General features: G+C 40.4%; 1 protein-coding gene across 5 annotated transcripts; it reads right to left on the bottom strand.

Annotated features, from left to right (window-relative positions):
- Positions 1–1,468: 1,468 nt before the first annotated feature.
- Positions 1,469–24,169, bottom strand: LOC117972645 (sodium-dependent proline transporter-like). 5 transcript variants are annotated; one of them, XM_059029520.1, is made up of 16 exons: positions 24,082–24,169; positions 20,442–20,729; positions 16,010–16,235; positions 12,579–12,710; positions 9,931–10,079; positions 9,031–9,083; positions 8,005–8,143; positions 7,204–7,338; positions 6,428–6,531; positions 6,119–6,243; positions 5,679–5,791; positions 5,039–5,176; positions 4,622–4,721; positions 4,348–4,466; positions 3,614–3,787; positions 1,469–2,741 (listed from the first exon to the last, which is right to left on the bottom strand). In XM_059029520.1, exons 2-16 carry the CDS (start codon positions 20,580–20,582, stop codon positions 2,586–2,588), a joined length of 2,004 nt encoding a protein of 667 aa, XP_058885503.1. In that variant the 5' UTR covers positions 20,583–20,729; positions 24,082–24,169; the 3' UTR covers positions 1,469–2,585. The 5 variants fall into 5 exon arrangements, with proteins under 5 accessions (XP_058885503.1, XP_058885506.1, XP_058885504.1 ...); XM_059029523.1 differs by having other exon boundaries at positions 20,442–20,622; positions 24,082–24,155; XM_059029521.1 differs by lacking the exon at positions 24,082–24,169 and adding an exon at positions 22,525–22,676.
- Positions 24,170–24,214: the final 45 nt, after the last annotated feature.

The following is a 24,214-nucleotide window of genomic DNA, read 5'->3' as shown; positions in this document are numbered from 1 at the left end:
TTCAGTGCGTGGATTCACAATTTTAAAAGCAGCTAAAATGTGCCACTCCTGTGTGTGTGCCAATGAGTGGATTCACAGTTAAGTTCATAGTGTTTTCTGTGATTCGATGAACAGCTCTACAAATATGTATCTATTTAAGCTCGTTTGTGATGCCAACCAGTCCTTAAAAGCCCATTTTCACTCCTCTTGTTAACATTATTACTGGTCCCATTTGTGTTGTGCTAAGAATCTTTTGGTTCTTCACTTGCATTTTGAAACATGTGCACAACACTAAAGAAAGTCTTTTGCATCTGGGTACATTTACTGCAGGTCACACGGTCTGCATTTAGCTAGAAGATTGTATGAGTTTGATCTACATCACACACAGTATGTAGATATCCCAAGCAAGGGAGGGGTGCAGTGATTATGTTGCTTGGTAAGCACTCCTATTAAAAACCTTGGTTCTGAGTCCTACTTCAGGCAGGCAAGCCAGTGTCAGTTTCATAGAGAAAATGAACAGCTGCACGCAGCCAAACATGGGAATGGTTGTATCTCAGTCCCAAAAGTAGCTTCTAGTGAACAGCCCCCTGCACCACAAGGATACTGGTGGTTACAAGCCCCTGCTGGGATAAGAAACAAATTGAAAGTGCCTGCATGGTGTTGCACATGCTCTGTATGCGAGGGGTGACCTAATAGCACCATCTAGTGTCAGAAAACGAAGACTACAGCAGCAGTGTTCAGACATGCTGTATTGTTGCATACTGAAGTACTGTATGTGCAGAGGATGATAATAATAGATAAGAAGGTGCAACATCACACTGCTAGTACTAAACATTAACTAAACTCAAATATATCATCAGCCTCTATGATCATTACAGCAAGTAATGTATTTGTCTTGTCATTGCTGGACAAATACACTGTCTATTGATAACTAAATGTGGAGCAAATGATCTAAATCACACAATTCCTGAGTTGAGATGTTCCTTGATAACGTGTCTTTATTATTTGGTCACAGCCAATATGTACAGTGTATGTTTTAACTGAACAGTGTCGATTACTGTTAATGTAAACATTTAGAAAAGTAGTACAAACATGTGTAAACCACAGCTGTACCGGTTATCCCCATAAATACACCAACACAGAGAGAGATTACTTAACACACATACAAACCACACAACTGACGTAAAATTTAAATTACTCTTTCAGTACAAATATTTAATTAATAAAACAATGACTGACCACACACGTGCTTTGACAGTCCAATGTAACCGTACCATTTCAGAATGTACAATGTATTTCATTGGACTGCGTTGACACTACATTGCATACATACTATACTGTGTGAGGTCCTTCACTAATTCGCTGTCTTTAATATCTTAGAATATTCAAGTGAAATTCACTTGGCGAAATAACGAGGGAGCACCGATAAGACAAAAAATACTTCCAGTACAATATTAACTAAAATGTAAAATGGAGAAGACTGCAGGGGAACAATTTAAAGGCTGTTCTTTAATAACAGCATGCAACTCATGTCAGATCACACATGCATCGAATCATGGTGTATTAAATTAAGAAATGCTTTTATGTACACAGAAGTCAGCATAAAGAACACTTGAATGTAAAGTGTTGTGTTTTGTTTTCCCTGCTCCTTGTAGCACTTGTGACGTTTTAAAATAAAAATGTTAATTTGCAGGGGAGGCACAGCGGGCCCTATTTCCACTGAAAATATGACGCTATCATCACCCGTTTCATAGTGTCCTTTTACTCCTAAATAACAATGTCATATTGCATGTCACTTACACTGGGCTTTTTTTAATTAAAAGAAAGGAGCATTTTCAACACAACTTAAGTGACAGTGGAAAAATCAAGCCTGGTGTGTCTAGGTCTGATTGTAGTAACACAAAAACCACATTTATAAACGGTAGACATTCTCTTATATAGTACAACATTTGTATGCAAAAACAACACCTAATAATACATCAACACAGGATACACAATCTCTTGAATATTTAATCAGGAGGCTACAGGTACTGTGTGACATTTTAGCAATGAGGAGGCAATTATTACATTGTGAGAAATGAAACTAAAAGGGCACTTTTCTCAAGACTTATATTCAAAGGACAGGACGGAAATGTTCGAGCTACATAAAGAAGGAATGCTAAAACCCTCATTACGTATGTAAGTGCAGTCTCTTGCAATGCAGAAGGGTTCCATTCAGAGTCACCAGTCTCTGTTCATCTATTAACGATGAAGCCAGTTGACCAGATTACATAGATTTCAACATTTCAAAATAACATTGTTGCTCATGGCACTTGATAAATTCTACTTTAGAGCAGGTTTGGAGTGAGTGTTTGAACATGGGGAGGAGAGTATATAGTAAGTACAAAGGTACAAAAAGTTATGTGTTGTAACATCTCGTTTTACAGAAGTTGAAAAAAATCTGTTACTTCCCGTTAACTTTGGCGACTAAATGGAGCATCAAAACAGTGCACCATTGTCTGCTTAGAATGCTGGCGTTACTGTTACACTCCGAGGCATTGTGACATCACCAATCATCAAGTCAAGTCCTTCCAGCTTCCAGTCACTTAGCAGCAGCAGTGCAAGACTCATGCATCACTTGTCCCATTCTCCCATTGCTGGGTGGTGAAGTCAGCGTCAGTGAGATTCACAGTATATGGCACTTCTACCATCTGTGGAGTCACAAACTGGTCGCCACTGGTCACACGCCACGTCTTCAACGGCCGGATTGATTTCCTGAACCTCTGGAGAAATACAGAGAGAAACTGTTAGCAACAGTGGACTCCACAACTTCTTTTGGTACTGTACATATTAAGACTTTTTCACTTATAAAAATGCGGTCTTTAAAACAGCAACCAAGTTTGGAGAATTTCCCTACAAGGAATGGTTAATATCCAAAACACATTTTCTCATACATTTTTTAAAATGGTTTACAGGGTAAAGTTATCTAGCTATTTAAATCTGTGCATTTTTTCTTTATTTAGGGTCCCCATTCCAAAATTGTATCTGCCACACTCTACAGAACATGGTAAACTAGAAAACTGCCTTGATTTTACACCAATCGTCACCAAACCTGTATCATGCACTCCCCCCATCTAGATGTTTGGGATTGCAGTTGGATATAACCCATCATTGTAAATAAATATTTGTAACCTTTCAGATGCGGTGTGATTATGATCATCTGATCTTGACAACTTTAAATCACATATTAAAACCAAGATGTGCTTTGTCAGTTGAATTTTCTTTAGACAATGGCCTTCAAGTTTCTATCTGGCCTGGGAACTATGTGAAATAAGTTCTGATGGACACTTATCCACCCCATACAAAAAACAATACTATTACAAAAATGGCCTGCTTGTTCTGCTGTGCATTATATTTTCCAGCTTTCTCCACAGCGCCCCCTACTGCACCTGAGAGAAACAGCTGGAGCAGCTGGAATTCCCTACAATATCCCCTGCTGCTCTCTGTACTTCAGTAATACCAAAGCATGATGATGTAACAGAGCTAGATCCCCGCCTTACATTATTACACAGAACTTTGCTGGAGAAAGAGAGTTTGAGACAATATGTTGGCAATACAAAGACTGACAGCCAGTTGCCTTCTGTGTTATACTCACATCCTTGAGTGTGCCAGACTCCTTGCAGATGGCCACAATAGCCCAGATTGGGATTTGGATGCAGCACAGGGTCCCCATACACACCCCCAGTGCCTTCCCCCAGCGGGGGTATTCATAGGAGCCATAGTGTAGAGGGGTGTTGTACATCTCGATGAAAACGTAAATGAGGATGAACTGAAAGCAAAGCAGGGAGAGCCATATTACTAAACAGCTGTGTGCTCTGGATCTTGTGCATATGTTCACTCACTAACAGAGTCAATGTCAAGAGGAGTCCACATCTTGAACTCGAGTGAAATTACAATTACACTCACAGAAATATGTATGTATTGCTGGTACACTGATTGAAATGATGAAATGTCCATAGCCTGCAAATGCCTTAATTTGATCACTTGACGGAATACTAACACAACAAGCTAGATATATGCTACATACAATAATACTCCACACCATATTAAGTCAGTTAAAGTATTTGATTCTTTTTATTACCACGTAGGAACCATGGAACAAACTAGCTCCCAAATCACAGTATTTTTTTCTTGTTATTCTTAGGCCAACCCACCCACCCTACAGAAAACTTAGAATAATCCCACTTGGGTACCATTATGCTAGCAGTCTATTAGCAGTAGCAGACAGCAGAGTTACCAGAACAGGAACCACAATGTAAAACACATGGGACACGGTACCATGGCACTGCCATGGATTACCACTAATGAGCGTTTGGTAAGGACACCTACCAGCAACAGCAAAGGAGTGCAGAACACCCAGCATGCTTTGAAGTACCAGAGCACCTTGGTGCACCAGGGTGGGCATGTGCAGATCATATCAATGATGTCCTGGCAGAATTGGTTCACCCCTGTCAGCAAAAAAACACATCATCATAAACAGACATACGTTGCGTCATGCGTTACATTTTCCAGCTTTCTCCGCAGTGGCCCATACTCCAGCGGGGATGATATGTTGAGACTCCGTTGTTCTCCTCAGATTGTGGAGTTTCAGCTGTTGCCTCACCGTAGAAGAAGGATATGCCAAGGCACATGAAGAGGGTGATGATGATGAGGCCGAAGCTGGTGGCGTAGGAATCTATCAGAGTGAACCAGTAGATCCCTCCCTGGGGAGAAGACAGAGAGCAGTCCGATTCAGAACCCGGAGAACCCAGGCCACACTCCCCAAAATGTTCCGATTTATTTATTTTTAAATACATTAAAAACGTTTCTCGCTAATTTACTATCTCTCAACAACAGCTCAGGAGAACCGAGGGTCGGTGACCGTTTTCAAATCAATTGGCTCTTTAGGAGTTTGACACTGGTCATCAGCGAAAAAAGCCGGCCCTGCAAGCTTCTAGGGGGAGCTGTAACGTGGGGAGGCTAAGATCAGCAGGTTGGCACAGCCAGGATGCAAACCATCATTGCAGACAGGCACTCATACCTCTGTGATGAGGAGTAGGCCCAGAAGAAAGAATCCAAAGCAGAGCACAGCCAGAAAAAGAGTCTTCTTCTTCATGTCACCCCGCAAAACAGGAAACTCATCCATGACCGCCGTGGTGATGCCCTCCATGTTACCAAACTGAAGAGAGAGAGGGAGAAACAGTCCAGCAGACTGCTGGTTAAATAATCAACCACCACCCCAAAACAAAAGTAATTTCTATCGTTATTTTATAGACACCCGAATATATGGAGATTATACACGTCAATTGTCCTTAAACTGTAAAACTGGGATTCATTTGGAATCAAGGCAACTTTTTTCTATAAAATTGTATTAATATTTGTTCCATGTGAGCTTGTGAGAAGACAAACACAAGCCAAGAGAAGTTGTTTAAGTGGCAAATGTATTCAAAATATAAATTCTTCAGGTACTATATTAAACTGCTGACATCTAAGCAAAAAAAGCTTTGTTGTTTTTTTTAAAAAAAAATATTGATTTAAGTAGGATAAATAGAAAACATACTGTAGATGCCCATGTCTTATACCATATAGGGAAATAGCTTGCAATTGGATAAAACAGATAACCCACATGAGATGGAGGCGACAGCAATAACTGTAATTACATTTAAACATAGTTTATTTACCAGAGTGTCAACTCCCAGTGTGAACAACATCAGGAAAAACAGAATGGCCCAAAAGGGAGAACCAGGCAGAAGAGCAAGGGCTTCTGGGTAGGCCACAAATGCCAACCCAGGACCTAGAAACAAGAGCAAGCACAATCAGTTACAGTTTAGCAGATCTGGAGCAGCATTTCCATTATGTACTTATAGAAGACTCTTTAAAACAAGGGTTTGTTTTAATATGATAAAAATTTGTAATATGATATAAATTTACTGTAAAAAAAAAAAAGAATTATATTTTATATTTAAAAATGGTTGGAAAAAATGTGTCTACTTGACTTGTCATAGGTCATTTTTCTAATGACTATTCTTGTGTACTCTAGCAGTATGAGTCTCCAGCTTCACCCGATACATGACAACAATTATATAGATGCTGTTTCTTCCGGGTGGACAGCAATAGTTACCTGAGTCTGCCACCTTTCCTACTGGCACGTTCTTCCTCCAGGCCATGTGCCCCAGAATGGAGAAGATAGCAAAACCAGCAAAGAAACTGGTGCAGCAGTTCCCAACAGCAATAACAATAGTATCCCTGGAATACAAGAGAGAGTTGGATAATGGAACTCAGTAGGTGTGCTCCTTACTGGTATATCATTATATTATGAATATACTTACTTCATTCACTAAAAACAGCAACATTGAAAAACCTTTCATAAGCTAAATTACATTTTCATAAAACACCCGTATATCTGCTGCATAATCAGCAGGCACTTTACCTGATGACGTTGTTATCAAACTTGTTGTAGGAAGCCATGGAGAGCAGACCCCCAAAGCCAATACCCAGAGAGTAGAAAATCTGAGACGCAGCATCGTTCCACACCTGCCAGGGAGAAAGGTCATGAAAAAAAGAACGCAGAATGAATAGTAATCCCGGCTTCTAAAGATATAGCCAGAGGACAGAGTTGAAGCTCTTGTATTTAGGTAATTGGAATTTCAGATCCAACAGCAGTAGATTAAAAAAAGATCCAGCCCATTTTTAATGTCGATGAAGAAGACTTACTGTATGAGTTTCCAAAAGAAAAATCACAAGTTATCAGAGGTTCTAAAAAGCTGAAAATTGTTGGGTGTATTCTCCATCGGGACAATAGCACTTGATCAGCAGAAAAAAAATATATAAAAACAAAATGTATCATGAAAAATAGTATTTGGGGTGAAAAAAAAAGTTTTACATGAGATAATTACAGTATTACAGCAGAAGGAACAATGGCAGAATTAAGCATGGCCATTCTCTGAAATGGCCATGAATATACGACTAATGGTTCATCCCAGCACAAAGAAGTTTGATCATTAAAAAAACCTTGGATTTGCCAGTAGTCTGATACTGATCATCCCCTGCAACAAATGTCTTTTTAGAGGAAAAAAAGGTTAGATTATACATGACATTTTGATATAGTTCAGTTAAACTCCCACACCAAATAACCACATCACACAACACACACTGAAGTGCCCTAATGTTCTACAAAAAGTTGGTGGGTCCCAAGAGGTGGCTTACCTGAGCATTCTGTAGGCGTTGCCAGTCAGGGGTGAGGTAGAATTGAATCCCTTGCAGGGACCCCTCTAGCGTAGCACCCCGGATAATCAGCACAATGAGGACCAGGTAGGGAAAGGTGGCTGTCACATACACAATCTGGGGGGTTAGCGGGGGTGAGGGGATCACAAGGTTAGGGTATAGTAGCACCGAGGAGGGAAGAATCTCCATGGAACCACATGCAAACGCTCAGTATTTAGACAGGACCACTATAGTTCATTATTACTCAAAAATCCAGATTGCAGGTGCTGTCTGTTCAAGTGTAGGGAGGGTCTGTTTTAAACATCTTAAAGTGTTACTGATCGAGCTGTAGGGTTTAGAAACGCAACTCATTACTTAGCTTTTGGTATGTAATTTCTACAACATCTTTTTCAACAGAATTGTGATTGTTTTTTTTGTATTAACATATCTGGTCATAAATCAGTTTTGACAAGCCATTTGGGTTTCATGTTGGAATGCATTGGGTCTTCGCATCAAAATGTCTTCTGAATTCACGCCCCTCAGGCAGGATCCTGGCAAAGGTGATGGACAAATTATCCAATCAAAATGCTGCACTTTGTGAGAGTCGGGGACCAATGAAATGTTTCTGATTGAACATGTTGGATTGAAGCCGCCAATGTTGTGAATTCAGAAGGCATTTTGATGGGAAGACCCTGATGCATTCTGATGTGAAACGAAAAAAGTAAAGACAGAAAGCTTAAAAAAGAAAGTACCTTTTGGTTTTATTCAGAGTTTAAAGTTTTGGATGATCTGTGCTGGACTCACCTTGCCTGAGCTGCGGATCCCTTTCAACATACACAGGAAGATGATGAGCCAGGCCACCATCAGACAGATGGCTAGTTGCCACCTGACTGGCCCAGGGTCTTGGAGTCCCTCGCTGTGGACCACTCCCAGCACTTGTTCACTGTGAGGAGATACCACACAGCATTAGAATGGCAAGGCATTCCTTTCCTTCAAAGATTATATACTCATTCTACCAGGGCACAACTTTGACATCTATTCCAAACTACCCAAATGCTGTAATATACAATTCCTAGAAGTCATTCCCTGAAAAAAATTTATACAATTATGATAATACCCTTTTTTTCCTGACAAAAAAGGAGCATGTCATACCAAATTGTGGTCAGGTACTATTCAGTTGGTAAGCAATTTAAAGTAAGTATCTTTTCATGTGTTTTTTAAACTATTTATGTATGTATAATCATACGTTATCAATGATGACACCTACCTATCCCTGTATAAAAAAAAAAAAACTATCTAAAAACGCAGGTTGTCAATTTGTCCAGTGAAAAATGCTCCAGGAACATCTGCATATCCGGAAGTATCTACACTAATACTAAATTCATAATTCATAATCCTCCTATCAATTATTAATGTAAGAACAAGTACCCATTCCGTGTTTCTCTGAACTGAAGGCTAATAAATAAATGTTATACAATTTCAATTTCTTCAGTCTGGTGTTAATAATCTGGTAAATTAAACACTAAGCGTGTTCCCAGGACACAACCCCCTGCATTCAAAGGCTTACTGCAATAGTGATATATAGCTAGCTTCACAGACCCCTATGAGCACTCATCTCTAATTTTGAACTACTCAGTGTTGATTTAGCTCAATTAATCCAAGTTTAGAGCTATTCAGGGTCTGTGAAACTCGCCGATAAGATTTATGTGCAGGTACTACTGGAGCAGAACTAAAAAATAAATGAATGATGTGCTGCCTGGGAAGTATAAACAGTTTAAATAAAATACAAATCTCTTCTGTTTGTGAATGAAAAAATCATGAACAGCTTACTTCCAAAACACCTCACTGGCACTCAAATGATGGCTCCCATTTGTTACATTCATCTGCAGGAAAATGATAAATCAACGAGTCATTAATTAAAGACGATCCAGTTTTTTTTTCCGGTCAAGCTGGTTCAACAGATCACACAGCTGGTTTACCACTGGTTACATGCTGGTTCACTGAGAGCAGTGATTGACATGTCCATGTACAATTAGAACAGCTATGGCCAAAAGCTTTGCATCATCTAGAAATAAACATATGAACATAATTTAGATCTTTTATTTAACATCATGTAATCAAAGAAACTACTATAAAACTACTTTTACTATCGCACAAGTCTACCAGAAGCCATAACAGTAGTACAGTATTCCATGTTAGATTTTGAAATGTCACATATTTTCATTCGACTTTATGAAGCAAAATTAGTTCATTCTAATTAGGGTGATGCAAAACTTTTGACCATAGCTGTACATCTGATTAATAATAATACAGTTGGATAAATAATCATTATATTACAGTATAACTATTGAATGCAAGCATTAGCCATAATGACTATTTCCAAGCAGTCTGTGTAGCGTGGCATTCAATAAAAAGGGCACTGCACTTAATCATCCTGATCTACAGCTTGCGAGTCCCCTGCCTTGTGTTGTGCAGAGATAATTTAAATAGTCTAATATATTCGTGTAGTACTATCCCAATACTGGAATGTGGTGTATTGCATTTAGAATAGGGCCATACTCCTTTCTGTTACTGAATAGGCAGATAGGACAGGTCCTTTTTTAACTTAAAAACACAACAGGTGCCCCCCTGTAACCAGGCTGACCTGTGTTCTGGTCCAGAGGGTTATGCCCCTCTCATTCAAGCAGAGACCTGGCTGGCTAGCTTCTGGCCAGTGTGGGGTTGTCTTACCTGGCAGAGCCTGGCATTAGCAATAGCATCACAGGACCAGGGCAGGGGGCTCTGGAAAGACATGCCCAGGTAGTAGAAGGTCCAGGCGATGATGACGTTGTAATAGAGGCAGACCAGAGAGGACACCAGCAGCATCCCGATGCCAATACCTGAGAGGAGACAGTGAGGGAGTTCAGAGGCAGGGAGTTCAGAGGCAGTGAGGGAGTTCAGAGACAGTGAGGGAGTTCAGAGACAGGGAGGGAGTTCAGAGGAAGGGAGGGAGTTCAGAGGCAGGGAGATCAGAGACAGTGAGGGAGTTCAGAGGCAGGGAGGGAGTTCAGAGGCAGTGAGGGAGTTCAGAGGCAGGGAGTTCAGAGGCAGGGAGATCAGAGACAGTGAGGGAGTTCAGAGGCAGTGAGGGAGTTCAGAGACAGGGAGTTCAGAGGCAGGGAGATCAGAGACAGGGAGTTCAGAGACAGGGAGATCAGAGACAGTGAGGGAGTTCAGAGGCAGTGAGGGAGTTCAGAGGCAGGGAGGGAGTTCAGAGACAGGGAATTCAGAGACAGGGAGTTCAGAGACATGGAGATCAGAGACAGGGAGATCAGAGACAGGGAGTTCAGAGGCAGGGAGGGAGTTCAGAGACAGGGAGTTCAGAGGCAGGGAGGGAGTTCAGAGGCAGGGAGGGAGTTCAGAGACAGGGAGTTCAGAGACAGGGAGTTCAGAGACAGGGAGGGAGTTCAGAGACAGGGAGGGAGTTCAGAGACAGGGAGGGAGTTCAGAGGCAGGGAGGGAGTTCAGAGACAGGGAGTTCAGAGACAGGGAGTTCAGAGACAGGGAGGGAGTTCAGAGGCAGGGAGGGAGTTCAGAGGCAGGGAGGGAGTTCAGAGACAGGGAGGGAGTTCAGAGACAGGGAGGGAGTTCAGAGACAGGGAGGAAGTTCAGAGGCAGGGAGGGAGTTCAGAGGCAGGGAGGGAGTTCAGAGACAATGTTAGTAACCGTGTCAGTAAGCTAGTTGTCAACAGTAAAGAAAATCAAAAAGTGCCCTTTTAAATGAAGCGCAATTTTATACTGTCAAGTACAAAATATGGAATGAAAGAGGCCATATACATTTTGTTGTTATTGTTTGGTCTGTTTCATTTTGAAAAAAAAGCTTCTTTCCTGAAACATCCATCATGTTTATCAAGATGAACTTGTCTGCGGTCTTCATGGACCGGTAAGGCAAAATACCTCTTTCTGGCTTGGGTGGCACAGTGGAAATCTCACAGCAAAGAGTATTTTCACTGCAGTGAAAAGGGCCAGGGGCAAAAGCAAAGTTTATACTAGGGGTGTAACAATTCATCGTGTATCAACGAATCAGCAGAACAACGCTCATTATAGTTCACTAAACAGTAGGTATGAATGGACACACTCCCTACATCTATTACATTTTTGTTTTTTTTACAATATATCATGAAATAATCATTTGATCTTATTATGCATCATCCAAGTAGCCAATCAGGACCGCCACATGTATCGCGATACACATCGGATCGCAACCTGCATATCGCAATACGTACTGTATCGTGACAATAATATATCATTACACCCCTGGTTTCCACAGTGCTCATATTTATTATTTATGAGGGACAGGCTTTTTGATTCTACAATTTAAAGTAATTGTTTGCAGGGATGCCAGACTGTAGCCATTGTGTTTTCCCTTTCAAGAGAACTACATTTAAATCTGCTCACAAAGAACAGACTTGAATTTATCAAATGCTCAAAAGGAGAAATTTAATGTGGCAGCCCAAAGTATGTTTTAGCCCTGTAGGCTCATTTAACCCACACAAAGAATGTTGTGCTACAAAACCATGCTAGTTGTGAACTGTATGGAGGGAGGCAACATTAGTGGTTGGAAGAGCTCCCTGGAATGGGTTCAGACACTGAGAAATGCTGAGTAATGGAGTAACAGTACTATCAGTCCGACCCTGAACTGATATTGACCTTCATCGTACATAGATGGCACTGGAACATGCACCATTGTTTCATAACTGAATGCTGCTCAGGGTCCCTTGGCTCATCAGCCTACTGGCCTTAATTCACTGGTCTGCAATTTGCTTACTTTGCAAAGCAAAATCTTCAGGTAGGATTTTTTGTAAACCACATCAGCCAATTTTGCAGACAGATTTTAACACGATAGTAATGTTCTTACTGAAATTATACAGAAGCTCTCCTGTCAAAGCAAGTTCACACTGGCTCCCTCTCAAATTGTATTGAGAATATTGGTATTGACCCACAGGAGCCTTGAACAACTTATCTGGGTGATTCCTTATAAAGTAGACTCTCACTAACACAATCCCTGGAAGACCAAATCATCTGAGCCATGCTGCCATAATGAAATGTTATTATTCTGTGAAAAATGTGTAAAGCAATGACAATTTGTAATTTCAAAGGCGTGTTACTGCTTTTAGTTCGGTACACATTACAATCATTATCAGGGTCCATTCTCAAATGGGTCGGATGAGCGATAGTACTGTATTCCTAACTGTTCTCTAACAATGTTTTTAAAAGGCCTTGTGTAAAAACGCGTTCAAATCACAAAAGCCTAGTGTCTCAGGGGACTGGAGTGAAGAATCACCTTGCTTGATCACAAGGGCTCCCCCAGTTTGAGATTCCTGATTGGGGGCACTCACCTTTGAGGAGGGGGCAACACTTCCACACAGTGATGGGCCCTGCGGCTCCATACTGGCCCAGGCTCAGCTCCATGAGGAACAAGGGCAGGCCGGTGACCAGCATCATGATGAAGTAGGGGATCAGGAACACACCTGGAACAACACACAGAGTTTGTACTGCTACTACAGGGGCCGGGAGTCAGCTCTGGAAACAGCCTCTTAATTTGGAGGCAGTATACAGTATAAGTCATGGTGCTGGATCCTGGAGTAACAAGCTAATGATGTAATTTGAGAAGTGATGTGAACACAGGCTGTGATCATTTCATAATCATCTGCTGAAACTCGTGAAACTACCGTGCAGAGATTTCTTCTTTGTTTTGAACTTTCTGGACAATGAAAATAATTTCCTTTGCAACTGTGGCCATGCTGCATACAAAAGGTTAATAGGTAAATCTATTCATTGTGGAGTCATTGTTTGACTAATATTACCCTACTATTATGAGCTGAGGTAGAGGGAACTAAAAGAAAGAGAACTGGATTGAAGTCTTTAAAAATATTAGAAAGGGGATAACATTAGCTAATAATTTCAGTGCAGCACAGAAACCAGGACCAGAGGACACAGGCCGTAACTAGCTATGTCTCGCTAGGTTGTGTCCTCGGTTGTTTTTTTTTTGCATAATCAATGCTGATGCTCATGTACAGATTCTGTTAAAGTACAAAAGACTCCTTAATTTTCTCTGTTGGTTTGCCGTGTAACATAAATTTGGAGGTTGAATAGTAAATACCAAGCAATCTTATAAATACTGCAGCTATAGCTTGAAACCTAGTTTGACCTTGGTAGAAGCTGTGGTCAGCTGTGGTTCCGACGCTGGACACAGGGTATGGAATATGTTGCCTGCCACATTGTTTATGCTAAATCAGGATCTTTTAAGACACGGCTTGACAAATGTTTTAAGATCTACCAGCTACCAGGAACTGGATGAGCATTGATAGGCTGAATGGCCTCCTCTAGTTCGTAAATGTTTGTAAATTTTCAGGAAAGCATGCCCTGAAGTAGGTAGGGCTTAGTGATTGCAGATTCTTTAGGGTTTGTGGAGCATTGTACAGTCAAACAGGGCGTCTCCATATACTGCCTTACACTTTGAATATATTTGGCTAAGCTGTTCTATAGATATAAGTGAAGCATAATCTGATCAACTGATTTAAAATACACTAGCTTTCTGAGATCACAAACGTCTCAGCTGCACAGTTTATCCTATTATTAAATGTAAACCTCTAAAGAGTGACATACGGTACAAACGCACGTCCCAGCCATTTCCCTGTGACCAGCTACAGTAATAACTGTTGAGTTTATTCTCCTTAACATTCCGGTATTCCTACAGTTCTGTGCTGTAAAGCAACGCCTGACTTTCAGACTGCATCACCTGGGACGTGTTCTCATTCAGAGATTATGGCAAGCATGCGAGGCAGGACCAGACAGGTCATGGAATTTAACAAAATCATATCTTTGTCAGTGTTAGCTACTGCTTGTCTACCGGCACGGTTCATGTGGAAAGGTTTTAATTATGTTTTGGTGTTTGTCGTCATATTGTTTGAAACTTCAATATGGTAGCACCATCAAAAAAATCAATGCATACAGTAGTGCACAATTACATCATCGTTCAATCTGTAAAATACTGTGGTGTTCGACACAATGCAGCAAGCTGACAGCCACATCTGTGGTAAAAAGGCAGGGAATGGATTTAAACAACTGCAGTGTATACTCGTTTTCAACTTTAACTGTACTACAACTGAAGCTGTTTGAACTTTTACTGCATTTTACAGAAAAGCAGCCACTTGGTTGAGGTGAACAAAAGTTCCCGATTTGCACGCAGCTGTTTCAGTTACAATGCATACATTGAGCAATAAAAAGATGTACCAAATGAGGAAGCAACAGTAAAGAGTGTCACAGTGTGCTCTATAATGCTTCTAACACCTTACACCAACAGTGTATCTCAATGCACTGTGAAACAGAGGCTTTCATGCCTTTACTATATGAACACATTACAAACTACAGACCAGTGTTTGGTTTGGGAATGAATTCCTGTCAATTTCCTTTACCAGCCATTACATAACTCTTCCAACTTGCTGGAACTCCTGTGGAACTCCTGTGGCTGGACCAGTTTTATAATTTAGTGAGGGTGTGTCTTGAAAGACTAGCCTAAAAAACAAATCTGTATCACCGTGGCAACTTCAGAGATACATGTTTGAAGAATCTGCACGGGACCTTAGGGCGTGTCATGGAGCTGTTTTACTGTGTTTTTGTCACACAAGGAAGGCATAAACATGAAGCAAGCCATGCCCCCGGCTCTCATCCCCATGTACCAATGACAGAAAGGGCAGACACAAGTTAGGAAGCAGTTTAGTTTGTATGTATTTCAAATTCATCCTCAAAATTTGCATTTCTAACCATTCTAACAATCACCTCTGTCAAAACAAATAAAGAGCAGAGTGGAGACACAAAGCCTTTTAAAACAAACCCAGAAGAGAAAGATATAGAGTTGTTGGGTAACAAAAGAGAAATAAACATACCACATTGCTGTTTATAGAATATTTTACCAGACAATTTTGTGAAAGAAAAAAAGAAAAAGCCTGTCTCATGCTACAAAACTGTAGCAGAAGAATCAGAATCTCTGCTACTCTCATAGCCACATTTTCCAATTCCAATTATTCCAACATCTACAAGGCACTGGACTCCACTGCACTGAAGTGCGGAGCAGTTACAAAAGAACCATTATGTACGAGCTGTAGGAGTGAGTCACAAGCCCACACTCACAGAACACTTTAATCTTCACAAGGCATGCTACAGCTCGGATCAGTTTAAGGCTTTTAAGATCACTTCAATTACTATTTTTTTTAATGAACTATTTTACTTATATCCTTCAGATTTTGCACAAAATTGAAAGCTATTTTAACGTGATTATTGTGTTTTGGATGCTTATACTATTATTATTATTATTTATTTCTTAGCAGACGTCCTTATCCAGGCGACTTACAATTGTTACAAGATATCACATTATTTTTACATACAATTACCCATTTATACAGTTGGGTTTTTACTGGATCAATCTAGGTAAAGTACCTTGCTCAAGGGTACAGCACGAAGGTCCCTCACCTGGGATTGAACCCACAACCCTCCGATCAAGAGTCCAGAGCCCTAACCACTACTCCACACTGCTACCCTCAACCCTCTGTGAAAGTCAGTCATGGATACTATATGCATAACTTTACATATGGAAATGGACTAGCATTTGTAAAATGCTAGTCCATTTAGACAAAATAGTATGATAGGCGTTTCCTATTTATTTTCTAACCCATATATCTCTAAACAGCCAGTCTCCAATAATATTAAAATAAGAATATTTCAGTTCATTTTACTTTGGTTTCTGAGAGTTACATATTGAAATGCTCACCCCCTCCATTGCGGTAACAGAGATAGGGGAACCTCCAGACGTTCCCAAGCCCCACGCAGTAGCCGATGCAGGACAGCAGAAACTCATACTTCCCGCCCCACTGCTCTCGTGGAGGGGGGAGGTCAGGGTTCGGGGACGGAGACGAAGGTCGGGACTCAAACTGAGGCTGTGCGGTGGAATCCCCGACATCATACTGCAGAGTCACGCCATTCAACTGCACCGGACTCTGTTCCACAATAATACAAAAAAGAGTTAAGGATCATTAATCATCAATTCGTATCACTGATAAGTATTTATCATCGAAGCATTAGTAGGCTTAATAGAAAATATAATGCTATATTTAACTATGGTTAACTTCTTGTAACCTCTAGAATTTGGGCTTAAAGATAATGGCTAATCAATTTTTTCATAGCACTCATTAGTATCATCAAGGTTATCTCTGGTCCCCTTATCCCTTATTAGCAAGTTAAAAAAAAATAAAAAAATTTAAAAAAAATCACCAATATGAACCACTGATAATGTTGCTGGTGCACCCTAATACAATTTTAAAGCCTTCGTTATTAATCCTTGAAGTTACTGTGTTCTCAGAAATGTGGTATAAAATGCAGGAATGCCATGTAGGACCTAAGGCCTATATCCTCTGTGTTATTGTATGAACATGCAAAGCTTGTTTCAAATCAAGAGACAGGGTCCCATGTCCAAAACTCTGATGCTCATAAGAAATAAAGTCAATGAATGTCCAAACCAGGGTTTATCTCAATGGGATGGCTGGTTCCCTCGATATATCTAAAATTGAAGTGGGACATGTGGGCACCTCCACTATATCTCTGTGGGCAAAAAGATCAGCAGCGACATATTTCTTATTTTGGGAGTAGTGAAGTCACGTATTTGTAGCTCGTACAACATTCTTTAACATGTACGCTTGTCAGGTTATTCCTCAAAAATAAAGCAAAATCCAATTATTGAGGTCTGTAAACTTCCTGTAGTACATACATTCCTTTTTACATGTTTTCTCATTTGCTTTAAGAGGGATAAGTTCCTGTCCATTCCCTTTTGCATTACTAACTATTAGACTACACTGTCTCTCATTGGTATACAGTACTGGTTGTTGACCCAAATTAAGTATTATCACAGGTTCAAGGATCAAATGAGGATCTCTCTGTTTGATTTTGTCCTCATTTGCATGTGCACTTTTCACTTTAATAAACCAGAAACATATCTTATTAAACCCTTTGCTTGAAACTTGCATCCCAGTTGGCTTAATGCTGATACACATGACCAAACATAGTTTGTGCTGTTGCCCAAAAAATGGTCTATGGTGATAGGTCAATAGTGCCCTCTGAAACTAACAAAACGGCGGACCAACCACAGCCTCACAGAATAACAGTAATTAAAAGTTATTAAACAGATATTGACCCTTGGGTTGAGAGGGTTACTCTAGTGAGCAATTAACCATTATTGCCCACAGTCCTTCCCTTTTTCAACTCTCAAGCAACAGTTTTCCAATATACAGTAAGCCTTACCTCCAGTGAATATTTATATAATACAGCACTGGGAATAGTCTTAATGCCATAGACCATTTTGATTTAAGTCCAAAAACTTTTTTTGTCATGTATTTCAGGAGTCCAAACTATATTATTTGAAGTAAAAAGAAAAATGTGTTTATGACTATTAATATCATTATATTATTTGATGGGACCAGGTTGCTTCCTAATAGAGAACGTCTGACAGAGATCACAGCAGTCAGTTTGGTTGCCAGTAATGACATACAGTAGGTAGAGTCATTCCGAAATGAGTGCGTTTGAATTTGTTTAGCAAATGCCTTTGAGACCAGGTCATCATGACCCCGACGAGGGACACTGTGGAGCATTCGGTGGAGCATTCGGTGACGTGAAAGCGTTTGAGACGTTTGAAATAAAGCTTGCTGTCTGGAATATTGAGTTCTGCCAGCTTTACGTCCCAAATGACGAGGGAAGACCAAATAACTACCAGAAACCTGCGGCATTGAGTTACACAACACGAAATTCTAGACAGCAAAGTATTTATAGCACATGGCTTTAGTTTACTTAAAATGTATTCTTGTGTTATGTATTATTTTTTCATCTGCATGCATTGTCCAGGAAATATTTTTCAAACTGTACTATAAGCAGATAACAGGTACAACGTCACATTACAGCCCTTGTAAAACGCGTATCTCATGTACTGTATAATATGGTCATCATCACTCACCTCTGTACAAACTGGTTTATACAACCCAGGCAAAAAACACAAGACAGAACTACGCTGTATAAAAAAGTGAATACAAAGAAGGCTACAAAAGACAACCGGTAAGTAGCATGCAGGAATTCTCCAAATATATATTTTTAGTGATATATTTTATTAGGATCAGATGAATATGTAAAACACACAAGCTTTCAAGACCACGGAGGTCTCTTGTTCAGATTAAAAGTGGAAATAAATGTCCTGTTACAGGTCAACACCTAGAAATTGTAAAAGGGTTCACATTATACTGCGATGATATAAAACACTGACTGTTCCTTTGTGTCGCTGTGCTAGCTTATTGTTGTATTAGGATGTGGTAAGCCCAAGAATTGCCTGTGACATTCAGCGATATAAAAATAAGTCTATGATAGACTAATCGCATGAACGCAATTCTGTGGTTGCCTGGCAATACTGACTAAGTGAACTGGCAATAATACAATTGTTAAACTTTTAAGCCTCTGTGTCAGGATTCACTCAGTGTCTAAATAAACTCACAACATACAGAACATTTTGATGCGATTTCAGTTAGGATTGTGTATTACCGTTCTTTAATAGCAGGCTTGTATTCTTAATCATTAATTTATTGTGATTCTATTAAACTAAACATACCTGTCTGCCCCCCCCCCATTTAAACTGTTCTAAAATGGAGGCCCCAAAACAATACCGCTGATTCTCCAAGTTCAAGTTTATGATAACTGCCTGAAAAGGTTTGTGCACAGAATTAAAATAATAAGAATTACCAATCTGCTTACAAATTCATGAAGGCGTTAACCTTGGAAACATGCCAGATATGTTTCATGTCAGAAGCTGGAAAGCAGGTTTTGAAGCCACAATAAGAAAGAACCTACGTCTTTTCGCAAAGACATCAATTCTTGTATCCCACTAGAAACAGATCCCAGGTCAGGCATACAGCAAGAAAAATGTTAGTACAAGTACAGTAGCACATTATTTCCATATTCATTTCCATACTATTAATCATTGTGTAAAGTGCAACTCTTCTCTATATACACATACATTAAAGTAAAGTCACAATACAATACAGACTTCTCATGATCGGTCAGCACAGGCTCCCCAGTGTCTCACTTAGTAAAGGCACAGACAGGGTTTGTCATGTTCTAGAGTTTGCTGGGTTTGAAGTTCTGAGTTGGATTAGGAAAGTAATTCAGCTGAAAATCGGCTGTGGTTAGTTTGCCTCACTGCGCAACAACTTCCATCTATCTACAGTGCTTAGGTAGGCACGTGTGGAACAGCTGTGAGCTGGCACTCGTGTAACAGGGCAGAGGCTGAGCAGGAACCAGCCACCCTGCGCACAGCAAGCATTGTGGTCTTTTGCATTGTGGTTAAGATGCTCACTTGTGGTATACAGGGTCGCTGGTTCATGCCCCAGCCTCCGCCCTATTACACATGGACTGTGAATTCCAAAATTCCAAATTGGGGAGAAAATAAAAAATGACCAGAACATAGCTTGTATCCCTGATCTTTAAACTTTTTAGGGATTTATACAACATTCAAAATAGTTCAGGCTTAAAAATAACACAGATGATACACTCATGACAGACACCATGGGCGCTGCACAAACAATCAATGCCCTTTAGGAAAGTATTTGTGACGCTGATTCCTCTGCTCTGTGCAGAAGGGTGTGGAAAAGTTTGTTGATTTATAATTGGACTCTTTCACAATTGTTTTTACCTTTTCTCTAGGTCAAACTTAAAAATATGATAATACCGTTGTTTTTTTTTCCTTCAAAACATTCTTTCCATTCAACCAAAAAGATCTGCTGTCAAGCTATACGTTTCTTCTGCTGATGTCAGGCCTATATATAAAGCAGTTGCTCAGGGGAACTCTTTCTAACATGTAAATGCAATGTTTCCTGAAATGGACTTCACTGGTTTGTAAGAAATGTCAGCATGCTGGACTAGATATTAGAATATTTAAACAAGACAAACAGTATGGAACCACAGACTGATTTAACAAATCAGATAACAAACACATAAGGGTATTTCTAGTTTTGAAACCATAACTTTTTTGTTCTATTCTGAAACTAAAATAACCAAAATATTCAAGGTGTTTTTAAAAAAATGCAGATTTCCCAGTACCTACACCACACAGATATATAAGTCTTAGGGTGCAGGTCGCAGACTGATTCGCTGGGTTAAGAAGGCAGGTTTACCTGAGTGCCTAGTGTTGGTGTTTTTGTTCCTGCTGCGGTGATTCCAGGTGTCTTTGTTTTCGCCTCATCACCCGTCATCTCCTCCTGGGAGGGCTCAGTCTTCTTCTGTTGGTCGTGCCATTGTTCGGGTAAGGGTTTCATGAAGAGCAGGATGAGGTAGGGGAGGAAGGGAATCCAAGGGCTGTGTTTCAACAGAGACTGTTATGGACCAGACAAATCCAAATAAAAGCAACCGGGTGGGCAAGTGTCTAGAGAGAAGCTGCAATCACGTCTGCCAGCAAACAGGAACTACACACAGAGCCGCAGCAAGAGAGAGAGAGAGAGAGAGATAGAGAAGTTAAACACAGAGCTCCAGCTGCCGGGAACTGAAACAACAAGCTCACCTGAATGCAGATAAACCACACCCACACCCACACCCACACCCACACCCCTCCCCCAATAGCTGCATGCTCCCCCATTTCACTCATGCTGTCTTTTTTTCAGTTTGTTTTTTTTAAAAAAAATAGAACAATGTTTTGCATTTGTTAAATTTAAAAGCTAATACTACAGCCATACTTTCAGGACACTCCTCAGTGTACCTCAAGGTGCTTACAGTAATCTGAAGCGTTTACTTTCAATTAGGTTATTTGTGTGGTTACTGTAGGCCAAGGCTTTTTTTTTAAATGCATTAACAGTTTGTTTAGATAAAAGGGTATTTAAAGTTGTCTAGGCTGTTTTTAAGGAACACATGCTGGTTATATGTTATTTAATTAATAAAAAACTGACTGAAATAACACCACCTTCCCTCCCTCTCTCCAAACCCCTCTGCCCTTTCACAGCTCACTGTTTAAAATGCCAGCTACCAATGACCAGCAGGAGTTTGGATTTGGAACACACAATAAGAATAACAACATTCTCACTTCCCTGTTGCTACTGACATTTTTGCTTCCCAGGCTGTTTTCAGTGTTAGTCAGATGTAGAAACCAGTTTGTCCTGCCCTACACAGAATGTATTCAGATCCCATGTCATGGAATTTGTTATGGTCTTGGAAAGGTTGAGAGTCAGGTAACATTAACAAGCATTTCTTGGTTGCACAGGTGTCCCCCTCTAAATTTCTGTCCACTCCCAACAGGCTTCTTTGCAGCGTTTGTCCAGTGCTGTACCTCTGCCCTACTCAGTGAAGCTTTTGTATAAGAATTGTATTTATTACAGTTTTAATATATCTTTGTTATATAAAAAATGATTATATGTAATAATTATTCTTTGCTAAAAATTATAAACAAATTAAATATGTGCCCCCTAGAAAATATTATTAAAATATAACATATAGGTGTTTCCTGTCAAATATTATCATTGCAACAACTAAAATGTTAGTTCATTATTTTGAACTATAGCAGAGCTTCAGAGCTTGAGGGTGTGTTTTACAAACTAAGTATACTGGAGTTTGGACCGCCGACCCCCTTCTTTAAAAATGTCAAAATATTGTTTACTTTAACAGTATGTTTCGTATCAGGTATCCCCCGCTTCATGACAGTTTTTTATTTAGTCGTTACCAATTATTTTTATTATTTTCTCACAATTTGGTATGGTCAATTATTTTTAGGCTGAGCTCACCGCTACCACTCCTCCACTGACTCGGGAGGGTGAAGACGGACACATGCTGTCCTCCAAAGCGTGTGCCGTCAGCCGACCGCTTTTTTTCACACTGCGGACTCACCATGCAGCCACCCAAGGGCTACAGCGTCGGAGGACAACGCAGCTCTCAGGCAGCTTACAGGCAGCTTACAGGCAAGCCCGCAAGCGCCTGGCCAGACTACAGGGGACTGGTGCGCGGTGAGCCGAGGACACCGCGGCCGACCTAACACCCCTACTTACCGGGCGACGCTCGGCCAATTGTGCGCCGCCTCCTGGGAGCTCCCGTCCACGGTAGGCTGTGGAATAGCCTGGACTCAAACCGGCGACGTCCAGGCTATAGCGCGCATCCTGCACTCCACACAGAGCGCCTTTACCCGATGCGACACTCGGGAGCCATTTATTTTATTTTTTTTAAAGAGCTGTTGATTGCCTTGGCATACTGTGTGAACAGAATCGTCTTTTTAAATACCTGAACTGAACGGATGACATTGATAGCAAGATGGGCTGAATGGCCTCCTCTCGTTTGTAAACTTTCTTATATTCTTTCTTAACGCAAATGACCTTTGAGCAACTGGTCTAGCTTAGCTAGTGGGAATGAACACTCTACAGAACGCGCTTCATGTTGCGACTGGAGCTGTATTTAAACACACCAGGGTCTATTTTAACTTTTTATACCCTGTACATTTGGATGATATTTAATATATGGGCAAGTTTCACAGACACTGATTAGCACTAATCATGGATGACCTTACTCAGTATAACAGTAGTGATGATCAGGGTCTGTGTAATCATCCATATGTGTTCTTAATCATCTCGGATTACTGCACTCAGTGTGGAGTAGTGGTTAGGGCTCTGGACTCTTAACTGGAGGGTTGTTGGTTCAATCTCAGGTGGGGGACACTGCTGCTATACCATTGAGCAAGGTACTTTACCTAGATTGCTCCAGTAAAAACCCAACTGTATGTAAAAAATAACGTGATATCTTGTAATAATTGTAAGTCGCCCTGGATAAGGGCGTCTGCTAAGAAATAAATAATATGTTTATTATGGTTTATAAAGTCATTAGATATTTTACCTTTGGGGCAGTCTGAGCAAGCCTGAGCAAGTAATGGCATCAGTGTAAAAATCACCTCTTTGGGGCAGACTAGAGATGAAACTGTGAGTTTGTTAAAGATTTGCAATGGAAAGTATCCTTCAAAACGCATCGTTACAGGAATCCCTTGTGCACATAGTGTGTATGGACTGACGGGAAAGAAGCGCCTGCAGCTGGTGATCGCCTAAGCGTTGGTTTCAAGGTACAGTACCAGAAATGTGTTTAATTTTTAAATCTATAGTCCAATTACACTGTCAAATTAAGATGCAAATTCTTACACAAAAACTAGTCTGTCTTTCGATAGTGGAACAATGACAGCTAGGGGTTATAAACTGGTATACAGCAGGCGTTCCTTGCAGACAACCTGTTTGCCACAAGGTGTCGCTATTAATCCATGTGGGAAAGTAATTTGTTCAATATTGCCACAAATTGAATCGCGTAGCTGTGCTTCTGCTGCATCTTCAAGACCTGTTATAGCCCAGGTTGCATCTGTTAACAGTTCAGTTAAAAAGATAAATAATACATGTGGAGTTTATACATCAGTATAGAGCGTTTCAAAAAATGTTCTTCCTCTAAACACTATGGAAAACCTCAGCTAGGTTGCACAAAAATAAAAGACACCTGTCATAACATAATAGGATGTGAAGCAAGCATGTACAGTCAGGATGAACTGGTTAATCTTCCATATTTAACAGAATACACATCATCTCTAAAGTGAAGTGCTTCAATAACTTTATATTAAACGCTCCATCATAAGGTCGGGTGTACCAATATACTGTACCAAACAAAGTACATTTGTAACATATCTACCATAGTTGCTACCAAGTCAAACCGAAGGGTCTTTTTTTCGTACACTGCTCTGGTTCACAAACAATACAAAAAAAAGCAGCCGTAATTTCAAATTCCGCGCCTGATGCTACAAAGTATTCTTACCTGCATCTGATTGGGCGGCCTTGTTTCACTGTTGCACAACAGACCTCTGTGATTGGATCCTGCCTCTCACAAGGAGGAATGTTTTAAGAGCTGCAAGGAGAGAGGGCTTTTAATGACCCATTTCCTGAGCCCA

Source organism: Acipenser ruthenus, chromosome 8 (assembly GCF_902713425.1).
Source record: "Acipenser ruthenus chromosome 8, fAciRut3.2 maternal haplotype, whole genome shotgun sequence".
Classification (NCBI taxonomy): Eukaryota; Metazoa; Chordata; class Actinopteri; order Acipenseriformes; family Acipenseridae; genus Acipenser; species Acipenser ruthenus.
The sequence above is the reverse complement of the archived record's forward strand: the minus strand, read 5'-3'. Positions and strand labels throughout refer to the sequence as shown.

Coding starts and splice junctions, on each gene's coding strand:
- LOC117972645 (XM_059029520.1), bottom strand. CDS start 20,582: ATGAAACCCTTACCCGAACAATGGCACGACCAACAGAAGAAGACTGAG. Junction 12,711..16,009: donor CTGTTACCGCAATGGAGGGG/GTGAGCATTTCA, acceptor GTGTTGTTCCAG/GTGTGTTCCTGATCCCCTAC. Junction 3,788..4,347: donor GCACTCCTTTGCTGTTGCTG/GTAGGTGTCCTT, acceptor CTTTGCTTTCAG/TTCATCCTCATTTACGTTTT.